Source organism: Apus apus, chromosome 5, assembly GCF_020740795.1.
Source record: "Apus apus isolate bApuApu2 chromosome 5, bApuApu2.pri.cur, whole genome shotgun sequence".
Classification (NCBI taxonomy): Eukaryota; Metazoa; Chordata; class Aves; order Apodiformes; family Apodidae; genus Apus; species Apus apus.
Genome location: NC_067286.1, coordinates 50,139,332 through 50,156,273, shown reverse-complemented (window position 1 = coordinate 50,156,273; position 16,942 = coordinate 50,139,332). Strand labels below are relative to the sequence as shown.

At 43.3% G+C, this 16,942-nt stretch overlaps 1 protein-coding gene across 2 annotated transcripts in view; it reads left to right on the top strand.

Annotated features, from left to right (window-relative positions):
* Positions 1-16,942, top strand: part of PRIMA1 (proline rich membrane anchor 1) — a 56,618-nt gene that overhangs the window by 23,220 nt on the left and 16,456 nt on the right. For both annotated transcript variants that reach the window (XM_051621979.1, XM_051621980.1), the window contains exon 3: positions 6,008-6,137. In XM_051621979.1, the coding sequence (XP_051477939.1) occupies positions 6,008-6,137 (130 nt within the window). The remainder of the gene's footprint in view (positions 1-6,007; positions 6,138-16,942) is intronic.

Below are 16,942 nucleotides of genomic sequence, written 5' to 3'. Positions count from 1 at the left end.
CAAATCCAAGAATGTTGATGGATATGGTTTGAAGAGAACATATATTTTGCCTGTTCCTGAAATGCCTTTTAGAATAACAGCTGAAGATCTATATTTGTGTCAAGGTCTAGCAGTACCACAAATTTCATTAGAGGACTCTTTTGAAGGATTTGTTTTTCCCGTGCCGGCTGCATCTCTCTGTGAGCAGCCCTGGGTACACACAGTGAGTTCCTACCACATGAATTACCCAAACACATCTGTAGTGGTTCCTACGTGATAAAATGCAGCTGAGGGGAGACACTTGAGCTGACACTGACTCACAGATCTCTCCACATCACCCAGGTTTTGGTACCAAAACCTGCACCTGGAGAGCCCAGTGTATCCAGGGCCCTGGGGATGAGATCCTGACCTTCAGCAGAATTTGGAGCAGCGCTTAGGAGCGTCATCATGCAGATGCTGGGACAAGGTCCTCAGCTGGCACCAGCCTCATGAGTGGGTGAACTTCTGCTAGTTTCACAGAATTATACAATAGTCAGGCTTGTAAGGGACCTTTAAAGGTCATCTAGTCCAACCTCCTGTGCAATGAGGAGCAACAGCTTCTAGTTTACATAACTTGAACTCTTGACCTTCTTTATTAGCTGCCCAAGGCTTCATTCTGATGTACAATTAAGTTAATCAGCACTAAGTTGGTCAGCACTCACTTTGGGGTGAATTTACATTACTGGTGGGAGTGGTGGGGCTTGCATGAAAGTAGACAAGAATGCTCAGTCTCAGCACTGAAATAAGCTTTCTCAAAAAAGATGTGGGCATGTGATGGAGGTTCTCCTTGCGTTTCATCTTTTACACAGCACAATTCTTATAATTATCTGAGCTTTGGTGTCTAAGTGTTCCTCTGTAGGGTTTCTCCTCCCAGAACCCAAGATACTTCAAATTAATCAGGGGATTAATTGAATTCTATTACACAGGACAATGGATGAGGCACCTTGATGTAAAGAGACCCGAACTGCAAGAGATTCAAAATCCCTCTCCATATTTAAGTGGGTGTGGAGTGCCCTGGGATTCTTTTTATATACCTTGATAGTCTGAAATCACATCTACACCTCTCCACATTATCTGGGCTTGTTCCTGCATCCCAATGTGAGAATGACTACTAGAACCAGTGGCTTTTAACTGTCTTCCAAATGGAGATGCCAACATACAGATTATATGAATATATCAACATAATAAGGCAAGTAAGAGTGAAGATGAGTCTAGAACCCCAAACCCTGCCTTAGCCAGCAGATCAACAGGTCTCTAAGATATGTGACATACATAGGGGTTGCTAGAAACACATTGTCTGCATCTCCAATTCCTTTTAAGTTCCAACCAAGACTGAGAAAACACTTGAGGCCCTTGGAATATGAGGCAGCTTTCAAAATAAAATCAAATCTTGCTTCCTAGCTTGCTAATTAAAAGTGCATGGCCTTTTCAGGGAGCCCTACAATAGCAAGAGGAGTGCTGCAGGCATGGAGATGGTAGGGTTTAGCGTGTTGTGAGTATACAATATTAAAATCAGGCAGATGTCTCATGAAGATGGACATGCAGGCACTCTGACCTTTCTGCAAGAACAGGAATAAAAGCAAGAGGCAAAACAATAATCAGTTTTGTTTTATCTTGAAAGCTCTCTTCCTTTTTTAGGCACGAAGTTACTGCTGTTGTAGAGGGTTGTGGGGGGGTCACTGTCACCCTTCCACATCACATCAGCACACACTCACCAGCTGCTTGGGACTGAGCCTGTAAGCAGGTGGACACACTCAGGCCTCAGTCAGAGACACCTCCCCTGGGACTGCACATGGGAGCACAGGTCACTGCCTCCCTCAGCCATTTTTCATCTCAGCCTCGTGTTTAGTTTGGTTTGGGCTTGTTTCATTTTGCTTTGTTTTCTTTTCTTTTGCTTTGCTTTGCTCTGTTGGGCTGGCTGATGGGTGGGAGCCTGTGGAAAGGGATGCCCTGATGCAGGCTGCCTGGCTCAGCATCACTGCCAAGGTCTGGCAGAGGCACCAGCTCAGCCCAGTGTCACCCCCACGCTGGAGCACTTACTCTCTCCCAACAGGCTTGGTGGTGTTCCTTTCTTAATGCCCTAGCATTCCTCTCTGGAGAGCAATTAACCTACAACCCGTACTGCCATGGAAATAATAACTGTAATCCAAGTAAATTACAGGAGTACTAGAACTCAAAAATCTGAGCTTTATAAAGCTGTGGCCACTAAAGATAACCTGAGGGCGTATCCAAGGATTCCAAGTCCTGTTTCTATATTCTGTCACAGGCAGTACAAGTATGTGTCACTTTCATAACATACACAAAACCATTTTATGCTTAATCTAGAAAATTAAAACAGCTGCATCACTGTTTTTTGTTTTTAGTAGCTGAGGGCAATTTTGAGAGGAACCACTTTTGAGAGTGAACCACTCTGAGAATTGCTAAAATGAAATCAGAGACTTCTTTGTGATTTATGGAAACTTCCTTTCTAGTGACACAACCTCTATTTTTGTGCCTGGACATTGAGGGAAACCCCTTGTGGCTGAGATGATCTTTCCTGGTATGCACATTTCTGGCTAGAGCCATGTGTGTACAGATACCTGCTAACATTAGAACTGGAGCTGTGTCTTTATGCTGAGCCTTCAAAACAAATTTAGTCAAAGAAAGCAAGTGTGTGAGATTTTTATGTTGATAAAATAGTTTGCAGGATGCCTTTCCTATAAAAGTACTTTTTCATGAATATTTTCAATAAGTTGAATCCAGCCTCGCACTGTAGGTCCGAAATGGGTCTGTTTATTCATTTTATTTATTTATGCCTGATGCTTTTGGGAATAGGAGAAGATTTTGGCCCTCTAAGAGTGAACCTAACCAACATTTATACTTCATAAATTTTAAGACCAAGAGAAAAAGAGGTGGTGTGCTCATGTGGACTTTCATGTGGACTTTCCAGAGACACAGCATTTTCTTTACTTAATTAATTTTTATTCTGAGTCCAATATAATTAGCAGAATTTCAACTTCATTTAGGAAAAATAAAAAGTCTACCTTAAAGACAATTTTTCAGTGAACTACTCCATAAGATCTGATAGACTATCGTAATGGATAATTACCCTTAATTATAATAATTACCCTATTTGTAATCTAAATATGTGTAGTTTCCACTTGTAGTGGAGTACGTTCCTGAGTCATTTGCAAACTCTACCAGTATCACCCTATTTTGGGGGGTAAGGAGAGGAGTCACTGTTAAAAAACACATTATCTCAGCAGTGACTTTTCATTTATAGCTAGATTTGGAGACACAACAGCTCTGTGGCTTCTAACTCAATTTATGTGTGCCACACTTACTGTGTAGCTTTTGTAGTTTCATAACATCATGTGGACTTAAGTCAAATGTCATATCAAAGCCTAAAGTTATCACAGCAGCACTCATACATCTATTTACCAAACTAATAATCTCCTCAAAAAATGCCTAGTTAGTCAAGGTGTGCTTTCCTAAACCTATGCTGCTTAACATCAATTTTTTATTTGAATATTTTATTAATTGAATGAAGTCTTCATTATTTTGGCAGGATTTCTGTCAGGATGACAGGCTGTGCTTGCTTAGCTCGCCCTGCTTATCTTCTTTCAAATGTCATTACTTTCCTACGACTTTCTACCCAATGGTGTGTTCAACGTGCAGAAAGACACTTCAGGGCTTAGGAGAAAAAGCACATTTTATTTGAGTTGCTTTGCGCTGTGAGAATCACTTTCTCCATTCAGCTGATTTTGAGACCTGTGAAGAGCAGCCAGGAATGAGTCAAACCAGGAGGCAATCATGCTCTGAGCACATGAAACCACTTGTGTGTGACTGATGATGGAGCCAAGGGAGCAGACACCATGGCCAGGGGAGCCAGCCCTCAGGTCTCAGTACCCCACAGTGATCATGAAGGGAATCCCTGTGCCCAGAGATATCCTCCACTCCCCAGGTACACCACTGCAAATGCCAGCAGTATGTGGCTTGTTTCTTTATGTGACAAGGGAAATGATTCTGAAAAGAAGGATTCTGATGCAGTTCTAAAAGCATTCAGCTTTGGGGGACTTATACTGGATTTGAAAGAGTTGGTACTGAGAAGGGGGCAACCATGAGAATTGGAGCATTTTCTTGCATTTTATCAAAGGTTTTGCAAAGCAATGAAACAAGTGGACATTGTCATTGTTATAGGTAGTGTGGGACATCTTCTGCTTTGTGTTTCCTATAATAATGTCAGTGTTAGAGCAGGTTTTGGGAGCTTCCCTGTTCCACAGGGTGCAGAAGAAATGCCTCACTATTCCATGCAAAGGGGCACAGTTGCAAGAGAGTGCTGCAGGTCTCCTCACTCCAGGATACTTTATGGTCTCTGAAGGCATGACACATGTGGGCTCAGCCCCTCCCAGGTGCAGCCTGGTTTTGCAGGTGATGAGCTGGGGTCTGTTACCCAGGCACAGGAGGGCAAGTCTCCCCAGCCCTGAGCTCCCCGAGGGAGCAGAGCTGTGAGCCCCAGCCCAAGGGAGCAGAGACATCAACACCTCCCTAGCATCAAGAGCTCAGTGTGGGACTCACCAACAAGCACCAAGAAGCACATGGGCCTCCCAGGCACCTTGCTCTTTGAGAAGTTTCCCACTGGGCTGACTTCTGCAGCTGCACACAGAGGCATCCATGTGGGCCAGGCTTGGGCTTCCCATCAGCACAAAGGGATGAAAAACAGTTCTGCGCTTTCTCAGAGGATAATTGTGAGGAGAAATGCATTAAGGACAGAGAAATGCTGCAGTAACGAGGGCTGTGTGAATGCATACTGAGAAAGGCAGAAAAAGCATGCAACTAGGAGCTTATTGGAAAAAGATTGGACATTTCTAAGGGAAACAAGATTAGTTAGCCCTGCAATAAGAGATAGAAATAGAAAAGAATTTTTAAACCTGTATAAACACACCAGCCACTAAGAAACAGGGTTTGATAGCTTCCAGTGTGATTTCTCATGCTTCTTTCTTGAGCGCCTGAACCAGTGGGAACAGAACTAAGCCAGGTGGATTAGGGGTTGCCTCCACATCAGCAATTCTTGTTTTCCTGTCATTAATACCTACATATAGGGTGTCAGGAGTCATATTCACTATTCAATCTTCCATTTGTCAGTCTTGTGTTGTGCCAAAGACCAACCCAGTCTCACCATCTCATTTTGCTTTACAACTAGTTTGGCTGATCCTGCCTTTGAAGAAGAAGATGGCAATGCCCATGGTTGTTCACTGTCCTTCAGGAGACAGGTGTCCCCTCAAAGAAACAGAAAAGGAATATGGTCCTTCTGACGCAAAATATTGCTTCGTTTTGAGTGGTACTTGCACAGACAATTCTAGCCACAAATTGAATAAGAAAAATGTAACTGATTGCTATTATTTTCACAAGTTATAATTTCTTAATGTTAACATTTCTCAACTATTTGAGTTACAATTCAAAGACAGCATGACAGGAAAGAAACTTGTCAACTATCATCCTCTAAAAGCAGTTAATAAATGTAATTAAATTCCTGTTTTTTTAAAACGAATCCCCCCTTCCTGGCTCCAAGGTTACAATGATAATAGCTGCAGTACTGATTGGGAGGCACTGCTGTGACTCCCTGATAAACCTCCCCTAATGGGATTTGAAAGCCTTCCCTTATCAGCATAACATCTCTCTCTAAATGTAAATCAGATGCAGCAGAAGATGGCAAATGCAGAGAGAGGAGAGGTTTCCCATGGGTAGCAGAGCTGAGTCTGTTTCCTTCTTACTGAGCATGTGGACAGCACTGACACAGGGGACTTGGTCATCTGGGGACCACGACAAGAAATATCCAGTACCGAACAGAAGAGTATGTTGCTTGGAAAATAAATGGGTCAAAAATGTGAAATGATATCTTTGCATGTATCTGTGGCCCTGGCATAGTTCTGTTGTACAGGTGACTGAAGTGTTTCTGATTATACACTGGTTGTTTGGGAGAACTCATTTTTCCATACTCTTTTTACAGCTCCCAAGTCTACCTTTTGTCCCACTGAAGAGACCTGGTGGCCAGGCCTGGTTATTATCATTGCAGTATGCTGTGCCACACTAGTGTTCCTCTTCATAGTTGTCATCATTTGCTACAAAGCCATAAAAAGGTAAGACTCCAGATGCTTTTCCTGTGCTTAGGGCAATGCAGCCCCACAAAGGCTGACCCATGACTTGGCTGACACCATGTTTTGTTAAAATGCATCCTAAAGGCAAAATGCATCCTGTAGTCAATGTGTGTTTTCACTGGAAAGTCGCTGTAGGTGTCGTATCCTCCTGGTACAAGGGATGAAGTTTAATGCACAGTCATGGGCGTGAAAGAGTAGACATGGGACAGGGCCACAATGTTCAGATTAATATGAACTCCCCAAAGTCAAATTGCTGCAGGTTATTGGGGAATTCCAAAAGCTTTAGTTTGGCCAAGTGTAGAGGCAGGAAACACCATCCTATCCAGTTCTGGTGGTATTCAAAATTTGCATGTGGGGTGTGATATTTTTGGTCCAGTCCCATCACTAACTAGCATTTCACATTGATGCAAGCTCTCATAACCAAACTCTGGGGTAATTTTTGCAGTTTTTATTTGGAGACTCTACTTCTTATTGATTCCTGCTTCAAAATTATCATCTACAGAATCCATTTCAAGGCCTGTCTCTTTTACTTTAAAAGCCTATGTGAAGGCTACGTGCAGCACAGTGTGTAGGAACGATTTCAGCTCCGCTACCACTGTCTTTGTAATAGATGTGCTTGTGTAGGCCTCTATTAGTAGTTAGAAAGCATTTCACAGAATCACAGAATGGTAGAGGTTGGAAGGGACCTCTGGAGATCATTGAGTCTAATTCCCCTGCCAGAGCAGGACCACCACAGAATCTAGGGCGGGTCACACAGAAATGTGAACTTCTTTCTTCCACATTACATTTTCAGGAAGTTCTTGCTCATCCATGCAGGTCTCTTTCCTCCTCTACCTGATTTTTTCCTCAAAGGAATGCACCTACCTTGAGCTTGGAGGAAGTGACATTTGAAAATTAACCAACTCTCTCAGGCCCTCCTACCTTCTAGAGTCTTAGCCCCCGGGATTCCTGCACATAGATCGTTGAAGTTAGCCCTCCAGAAGTACAGGATGGTAATCCTACCTATTTCCCTGCTTCTTCATGATCACTGTCATCAAGACTGTCCCCAACCTTAACATCCCCAACCAGACCATCTTTACTTGGTAATACAAGGTCCAGCAGTGCACCTCTCCTCATTGGTTCTTCCACTACCTGCATCAAGAAGTTATCATCAATGCACTGCAAGAGCCTTCTGGACTGAGTATGCCTGGCTGTGTGGGTTTTCCAACAAATATCAGGGTGATTGAAATCACCCATGAGCACTAAGGCATGTGACCTAAAGGCTACTTCCAGCTGGCTGCGGAAGGCCTCATCAGTGTCTTCTTCCTGGTTTGGTGGTCTATAGTAGACACCCACAACAGTTTTGTCGGCATTTGCATGTCCCTTAATTCCTACCCACAAGCTTTCAACATGTTCTTCCTCCCTGCCCCACCCCTGGGTAGAGCTCAATGCATTCCAGTTGCTCTCACACATAAAGAGCAACTCCACCGCCTCCCCATGTTGGTCTGTCTTTCCTAAAGAGTACTTAGCCATCCATGACTACATTCCAGTCATGGGGGCTGTCCCACCATGTCTCAGTAACTGCAATTATATCATAGCCCTGCAACCTAAGCTCTTCCTGCTTATTCCCCATGCTTCTGCATTGGTGTAAGCATTTCACAGAGGGAGTTGAGCACTTAGTTTTCACTCTTGAGGTGTAGTAGGCCTTCTGATTCTCAAAAATGTTAGCACACTGCCCCACAAATGGTGGGCTTCTACACCCAGGGGCCTCACTAGCATGTCCAGTTCCATCCCTCTCCCTATTTGCTTCAGCTAGGTAGGAGAGTGGGAATTTCTACACATAAATAAGATTTCATATTTTGAATTCCCTATGTCTCATGAGGTACTGCATTGATACCTGAACCACAGTTGGGAATAAATTATGTTTATTCAGCTTTGGGATTTTTTTTTTCTTTCTTTCTTTTTATCTTTTTTTTAAGGGGGGAAAGAAAATAAAATACCTTTCATTAAAAATGTTAATTCAAAGCAACTGCAAGATTTTTTATGAGCCTCAGCAGGGATATCAGAATGGGGGAGCATTACACATGCTTCGCGGTTGTCTGAAAAATTTGTGCAGGATTTGAAGGACAGTGTATCCCGCAACATCAAAAAGGGAGAATTCAAACAAGAAGACAGAAATCTGTATCAAATTTCTTATTAAATTTACATAAGCATCTTTGCTATTCTATTATAGCTAAAATTAATGCTTATTAGTTTTGAGGCATTGGAAGGCTTTCACTCTATCTAGTGAACTTCTTAAAAATCATCTCTGGAAGACTGAAACTGGAGTCAAATTAGATTGGTCACACAGTGCAAAATTTCTTACTTGTAGTTCCTCATATAACATTGGCTGCTCATAGAGGATAAGTCAAATTCCATGTGGAAAGTTGTATTTGTTTCAAAACCAGCTGTTGTATTTGTTTGTCTTGTGCCAAACTGTAAATATTTTCTGCCAAGGCTGGAAGATATACCTGCAGCACTAACTCTCCAGGACAACTTGTGCCTAGTGAGGTATTGCTCTTCTAATCTGCTCTGCTGATGATAAACAGGAGGTGCAGAAAAGAAATTCAAACAGACAAATTTAGGGGTCCCTGAAAAAGGCTTTGGGAATTCATATAATGACTTATGCTTCATGTCTGTGAAGAATAAATCAGATACTTGATGAAAAAAAGCATTATTTGTCAATAGTGTGAATATCAACATACAAGTCAGCCACTTGAACAGGCATTAGGCTCAGGGAAAAAAAGTGAATCTTTCTTTTAGATCGTCTTATTGTTGACATTCACACTGCTGAGAAATGCTAAGCTGAAACTGCTCAGATTGGGATGGACAACTAAAAGAGAAAATCTAATTAATTATATTTTTACAGAGTGACTAGAGCATTTGTTTTCATCAATAAGTCCTTCCTAAAACAGCTCAGTTTTAAAGGATGTTCTAAAATTCCTGGCACCATTCCTCAGTAGTTCAGGTTCCTTGATCCATTGTAAAAGGTATCTGCTGATAAACTCATTCCTGCATATCTCCTGGAATCAGGACCTCTCTTATTCCACCTTCAACAAATCTGTCTCCTACCTCCAAGGCAGAATGTTTTCTGCTTACTTATAATATACACATCCCCTTCAGATGTGAGTGGCACCCGGTCATCCTCCAGCTGCATCTAGGTTGGGTTGTAACCTTGATGCAGCACAACCCTCTTCGTCCAAGGAAAGGCACATGCGGATTGTCTTGATGTAGAAACGAGAATCCCACCTGAAGACTCCACCTCTGCCTGTCCCGGCTCTTTCTTAGCTCTGCGTGAGAATAGCCTTGTGTCTCAGCACTGAAAAGCATCCTTTTCTTCTTGCATCGTGTCAGGCATGTCTGCAAGTTTCAGAGTGTCCCAGCCTGGGTTCCCTGCTGTCAGGTGGCTGGTTACTGTGGGGGGGAGCAGGAGATTGGCAGCTGAACACAGGACTGTTAACAGTGCCCATTGCAAACTGATCCTCGAATCCCTCTCCTCCCTCTGAAACAGGTATCAAAGCATTTGCCTCCATCTTGGGGGTGTCACTGAGATTCATCACCTGCTTTCTGATGAACAGTGTAAATCTGAAAGTGGCGAGAATTATTATTATCCAAACATATGGTCCCTAAAACCTTGCATGAGACTGTCACCTTCCAGCACTTTTAGGCAGGGATTTTTTTACCTCTTCCTGAGGGAGCAGGGGAAGGAAATCCACATCTTTGCATTTGGAAACCCTCGCTCTGATGAGAACGGGAGTGCAATAAAAACTGCAAGTGCCAGTAAGCATGAAAACGGGTTGATAGCAGCAGATGGCTTGTATCTTTTTTTGGCATAACAGGAAAAACATTTAAAAATTGTCACCAGCCCATCAGCTAAAAAGGTAAACCAAAATAAAAATACCAACATGAGTTCAGATTGGATGACAATACCAGTTTTACCCATGGACAGATGTATCCCATGTATACATCTCTCTATATCCTGTGTCCTATCTATAGGACATCCTGTATATCTACTATAGTAGGCTTATATCGTGACAAATCCATACAGGATCTCCATTACAGGAGAGTACTGCAAAAGTCTAACTGGAATAACTTGATTTCTCTGCTTGTTAGTCTTCCAAAGGAAGTGGACTTTACAGTCCGACCATCAATGATATCTGTATCCTATTTAGCCTAAACCATACAGCTTAGCTCAATTAGCAGTGTAAGCACTGAAGAGATAACGAAGAATGAAATAACAGCAATCATCTGGTTGTAGGGTGTAGCAAGAGTTAAATCTTTTCACAGGAAAATGCAGGCAAAGATTTATTTGCATAGAGCTTGGATCTGTTGTATTAATCCCTCACTTTCATAAGAATCCAATTTGAAGTAGAAGGAAGAAAAATCCTATTGTACATAAGTTAAAATCTCATTTGCTGGTTTCAAAAGGTCAGACCCAATCAAACTCGCTCATGTCTGCTTTTCTGTAGCAGGAAGAGAGGGAGTGACTGTCTTCCAAGTATTGTAACTCAACTGTGTTTTTATTAAATTTGTATAAAAACTGTGTATCCCGGACTGGTTTGTTTTCCCTTGTAACAGCAAGAACTGTAGCGTATCACCAATTTTAGGCACCAAGGCTTTTTGTGATAAAAGACAATCTAGTGAATTGGTGCTTCTTTGTATACAAAGTAACTACCAGAACCAAGCCAACATGGTGCTATCTCCATCACTGTATTTCTTCCCTGGAAATACTCAGGTTCTCCCAATATGAAATGTTAAAAAAAAATGCTGAAATCCATTCCAGTGGATAGATTTGACCTCCCTGGTATGTGAGGGAACCAATACCAAAATGTGTCAGTCAGCTTTAATACTCAGAGAACTGCTCGACGGGTTAACTCTTTGGAAGATACATAAAGGGCAATGCTTGGAAGGCTCTTAAAGCAGCCTCTACATTTCCTGTGTGTGATGCTGGTGTCTGCAGTGTTGGGTGCTGCAGGACTGGCACACTGGGTGCAGGTGTGTGCTACTGCATAGATCAAGCACCAGAGGAGACTGCAGGTAATACCACGTCGTGCTGCAGCATGGTTACACACATGGTGACTCCACCCTCAGTTTGGCAGCAGGGGAACAGCTATTTTCTCTGGTCTTGGTGACAGAGGGACTTCCCTCTTTTAAAAAATGTGAATTTCCTCTTAAGAAACTTTTCAGTGGCACATTAGGAAAAGTTTAAGGATTGGCACTTAGTGCCAGCAGTAATCACAGTCTGTGATGTTTGTTGATTTCTAGGGCAGGCTTAATCACTTACTGGCCAGGGGGCAGACCCACCATAAGCAGTGAGACTTTTCTGCTTATTTCATGGATAAGGACAGTGATCTGACAACCAGCCATTTCTGTAACACATAGCAAGAGCAGACACATTACTGGTTCAAAATTTGGAATTCCTCCAGGTAATTCTCTACCATGTCTCTGTCTCTAAAACTCAGCCATTCTTTCTCTTACTCTGGAAGACAGTCACCAAGAAGTAAAAGCAGGAGGTCCAGGGACAATTCATAGACTAGCACAAGGTGGTGGAAGCTGGATGATTTCAGTATTACATGGTTTGTGGACTGGACTTGGACAGTGCACTGTGAATGCCAGCAGCTTGAACAAATCTTCATCTGGTATAAATCTGTGTTCATTCAGCAATCAGTGGAGCTCAATTCACTTTAATCCACTCTGGAGGTGGCTGTCTTTTACATTTTTTTCTACATCTCCAAGCACCGGAATAATAGACTGAAGAAAGTAAGACTGGAGGGAAGTGGGAAGCAAACACAGTAAAGAAGATTAACAAGAGTTGTTTGGTAAATAAGGAACTGAGATGGGGGAGAGAAGGACCTGCAATATGTAATCCTTTTTCTGCAGCTCACTGTGTGACAGTGTCTGTGAGGGAGTAAGATATTTACATAGAAGGGAAAAATAAATCCGAGGCTCCCCGTGTAAAATTAGGGTTACTGGAGCCATCTCTCAAACAGAAAAACAAAGCTGAGCACCCAGGTCTCCATGCCAGCTGATGTGCCAGCTATGCAACATGACAGGAGGTGTTTTGAATGGATTGCAAACCTGCGAAAAACCTGTACTCGGTCTCTCCAGAACATCCATGTGGTCTGAGATGGCCCATGAGCTCGTTGTGCCTAGGGGTGTGACTCCTTGGCTCTGCTGGATTTTAGGTAGGGTGGACACCTCTGCTCTCAGGTGTACCACAGGGTTTGTTCTCAAAGAGGCCTCTTGCTAGGTCAGCAGAGAAAGTAGGCTGATGATACTAGTTTAACCTGGTGTACCTTTTACTCACTATTCTAACTTTGTCAAGCCACTGTGTCCATAGGTGTCCCATAGCCTGAGAGGAAGGTGCCATAAGTGCCTACATATGCACTTCCTTAAACAGGCTCTGAGTTCACCTTCAAATAGTAATTAAGTGGAAGAAAACATTGTACTGATTAAAATGACAGGTCATATTTAAACTGTCTTAAAATTCATTACTCATGTATTTTCCAGGGTATTCAGCATCAGTGTATGATTTATGGACCCTTTACTGCAAGGTCTAGTTTCAGTAGCAGGAGCAAGGTTCAGGAAGTTGGTTTTGTTCGACAAAATGAGTCAGGTGTTTGCAAGGGGAAAACACAGAGCCTTGTTTAAAGAGGGCAAAAAGTGGGATCTGGGCTGTGGTCCGCTCTGTTGTGGAAGAGTGTGTCCCGTGGTTCAGGGGTTATTCCTACTCCGCCATGGCCCCACAACTCTTTCCCAGCCCATTTTGTACCACTCATTCCCCAAAAGAGCGAGGACTGTGTCGTCCTCCACACGGCCATCTCCTGTGAGAAGCACTAAGGGTGAGCACAATCTAGTTCAAAATGTTTACTAATTGTAACAAAACTATGCTTTTCCATGTGGGGAGGGGAAGAAGAACAGTGACCTGACTACCTTAATCACTTTGAAGAGGAGATTCATGGCATGGCTGGTGGCAGACAGGTCAAGGTGCACTGAGATTGTTAATCTGTTCTGTTTTCCCTGACACATTAGAAGCTTTTGTACTTAAGTGGTGCCTTAATTCTCAGCAGATGGCTGCAAGAACAGTAATTACTCAGACAATAAAGTGAGGTAGTTAGTGGAAAAGCTGGGTAAAAAAGAAGTGTTTGAGTGGGGGACACATTAAGAGAAGAAGTTCTGTGGTGACAGAGTTGTGTCTCTGATGAAATTCCCTGATGTCAAATCAGTTGTGCACTGCAAAAGCAGTCAAATCCTGAGAAGGACAATTCAAAAGCAAATATGATCTTCAGGAAGACCTGGGAATGTCACTGAGGACAGCTGGAAAAAGACAACATTCAAATTTTTGAAAAAGCAAGGAAAAGACAGTCCCGCTGTAGCCTGATTATCTTTGCCACTGTCTGAATATTGATTATTAACAACAGGATTGGCATCTACTGCTGAGCACCACTGTCCGGGTCTTTTGCCACCTCTAACTAAAGCCCTGTGTACCCATATGTTGCTTAGCCTCTATGCCTAATCATCTCCCAGTGGTGAGTTTACTCCCATCCTTGGAATGAGGTTGCAGATGATCAACTAATGACAATTTAAATACCCTGAGCAATCAGTCTTTCTGCAGGAGATGCTATTTTTTAATCATCAAGAAATGAATTCATAGAATCACAAAATGGTTGAAGTTTGAAGGGACAGCTTGAGATCATCTAGTCCAAACTGTTCTTCTAACAGAGTCAGCTAGAACAGGTTGCCTAGGTCTGTGTCCGGCTGGGTGCTGAGTATCTCCACAGATGGAGAGTTCACAATCTTTCTGAGTTCTTGTTGGTTTTCTTGACTTCTTTTAAAGGTATCACTATTTATTAAACTAAGCAGAGCTCTGCTTTATGAAAACCAAGTGCTAGTACAAGGAAAACCAGTTATTCTTCCAAACAGTATTGAAGCCTGGGTGTTGGCTGTGCACCAGTTTCCAGCATAGTATGTATGAAGTGAGCTGTTGAACAGCTTTACAACTTGACCCAAGCTCACTGGAGATGCCAGAGAATGGGGACTTTGGATGGGGGGCTAACATTGCCACTGCCCAATGTTTTATGAGTACATCAAGACAAAAAAGGGTTGTCCTGATTTCTGAAGTAGAATAACAATAGTATTGCAGGGACAGCCTCTTTTCACTTGTGCCCTGTGATAGGACAAGGGACAATGGATTCAAACTCGAGCACAGAAGTTCCACCTCAACATGAGAAAGAACTTCTTTACTGTGAGAGTGACAGAGCATTGGAACAGGCTCTCCAGGGAGCTTGTGGAGTCTCCTCTGGAGACAAGACCTGTCTGGATGCCTTTCTGAGTGATCTGCCCTAGTTTTTTTGGTCCTGCTCTGGCAGGGGGGTTGGACTCAATGATTTTTGGAGGACTCTTCCAACCCCTAACATTCTCTGATCCTGTGATTCTGTGATACTTGTTAGCAGTTTCTTTGACAGATCACGGGCTGATGAGTAAAGTGAGTACAGGGCTGATGAGTAAATTCTCTCACTTCAGAGAGATGGCTGAGCCAAGCCCCATGGGCAGTGCTGTGCAGAACTGCTTGCTTTCCTGTTGCCGCTGCAGTACGTGTTGGTCAGATAAGCAGAAGGATCTGCTCTTCAATGCTGTCAGTCTCAGGTTTTTATAAGCACTACATGTTTGCAAAACTATTATAGGGCAGGATTTCTCTGTCTCTTTTAAGACATACCAAAGTCACATTCTGCTAGGGAGAAACTTTGCTGTTGTAAATGGGAAAAATGCCCCACTGTTTCTCATAACCAGGAATGTTGGAAACCTTGTGGAGGCTTTAGTCTTTAGCATAAATCAGGTGGTCCAACTGTTTCACAGCATTCTCTCCTATGGATTAGTTTTCATTTGTTCACTCCTAATTTGTGATCCATTGCAGAGCATTCTGGACTGTGATCAATTCACTTTTTGCTGTGACCAGAAACAAACTTGCCATTTTTCTGTGTTCTGCTGCAGATGAGGATACCATATGGAGTGGGCAGAAGTCTTGCACTAGATTCAAGTAATGTACAGTTTCTGCCTTAGTGCAACTCTGGAATAGCCGTGGGTGGATTTTAAAGGCTCGTGCCAGAATGTAATGCTCATGCTGGTCTAATTTTATTGGTTGAAATATTCATGATTTACCCCAGCACAACTGGAAGATACAAGTGGATACTAGAGCTTTGAAACACGCAGGAGAGATGCCAGGCTCTCCATGAGTTTTATATTACATTTCTTCCTGAAGTAATAACTTCTGAAGTAATCTGACTAAATATGAGATCAGGGTTCTCTTCACCTGCTAGTCTAAAAACTGACTTTAAACTCAAGACGCTTACATATTCAGAATCCTACAAGGCAAAGAACTAAAGTTGTCTCAGAAATTAATTTTTAAGCCAGTCATAGTTTTTGCAAGCTGAAACGTGGCTGACCCTGTTGGTGAAAAGCCACAACTGTGGCTGAGATGTCCTTGCACAGTATGCAAGGACACCTGAAGAAAGTTTTTGCCTTGATTATCTGGGTCGTCTGAGCTTAGGGCTGTGCTTGTAACAAGAACCCAGCAGCAGCACCTTGGCATACCTGAGACAATCTTTCTTCAGAGGAAATTGTACCCATGGTAGTGGGGTGGGACTGTAGATCCATTTCTGTAGCTCTGTATCACCCAGGAATTCCCTCAACACAATGAGAATTCCATAGGAAGCAGCTGGGTGCCTTTATTACCCCCTTTCCTTTTCTACAAGGGATTTACAGTGCATATGGAGTAAAAGCAGTAAAGTCTCATTTCTCTAGTGGCTGAACAGCTGCAGTTCCCTGAGGGTTCAGCAGACCCAGTGGATTTGCAGGAGCTCTAAAACCCAAAAGTTAGAACAAGAAAGCTAGAAAACTGTGGCAATGCCCCCACAGTTCCCACAGGTGCCCCATGCTGCTCCAGGCAGGCTCTGCCTGAACTCACTATGCTCTGTGTTGAGGTGTGAAGAAGCCAGCCCTGATTGTGGAACAGCTAAGCATCAGCTGATCCCAAGCCCATCACAGGCATCTGACCACCTTGAAGATGCTCAGCATACCTCTTGGTCTCATGTGCATGCCCCATTGCCCTCCAGTCTCTCCCCTTTTTCCCATCTCTGCTCTCTTTCCTGGAGAGCCTTGGTTGCTGCATCACCCCTGTTTTTCCCCAGATTTGACCAGACAGAAGATACCCCCTTCCTGCCTGGCCTTTTGGCATGCTTCTGGCCAGCAATCTTGGTTTGGGACCACCCTTGGCTCCCCTAATCTGTGGCTTCTGCTGACTTTGATTTTGATGCTTGACTCTACCCTGTACGTCTGTGTGCAGGGACCCTGGGGAAAGGCAGAGCTCGGGGAATGGCAGGAGCTGCACTCAGATGTGTTTCCTCCTGTGCAGGGAATCTCAGCCAGAGGTAATGAGGCATCTGACCACAGCAGCATTATTTCACACTGTAATTTATGTGCATTAGTTTCACACCTTTGTCTAATTAGTCAGAACTTGGTATCCAAACAAGGTCTCAGCTTTTCCATGCCCTAGCTGAGAGCAGGTGTTGGTAAAGGAAGGCTCAAGGGTGCTTGTTCCCAACAGCTGGTTTCAGGGGGCCCTGCTGCTCTGAAGGGGGGGGTCACATCACAGTAACCCCTGCCTTGCTGTGCTGTTTGCTGCCATGCAGCCACACTGCCTGGGGCACAAAGGGTGCAGGATGAGTTGCCCAGGAGCAGAGCTGCAATGCTGCTTGGGCACACATCCATAG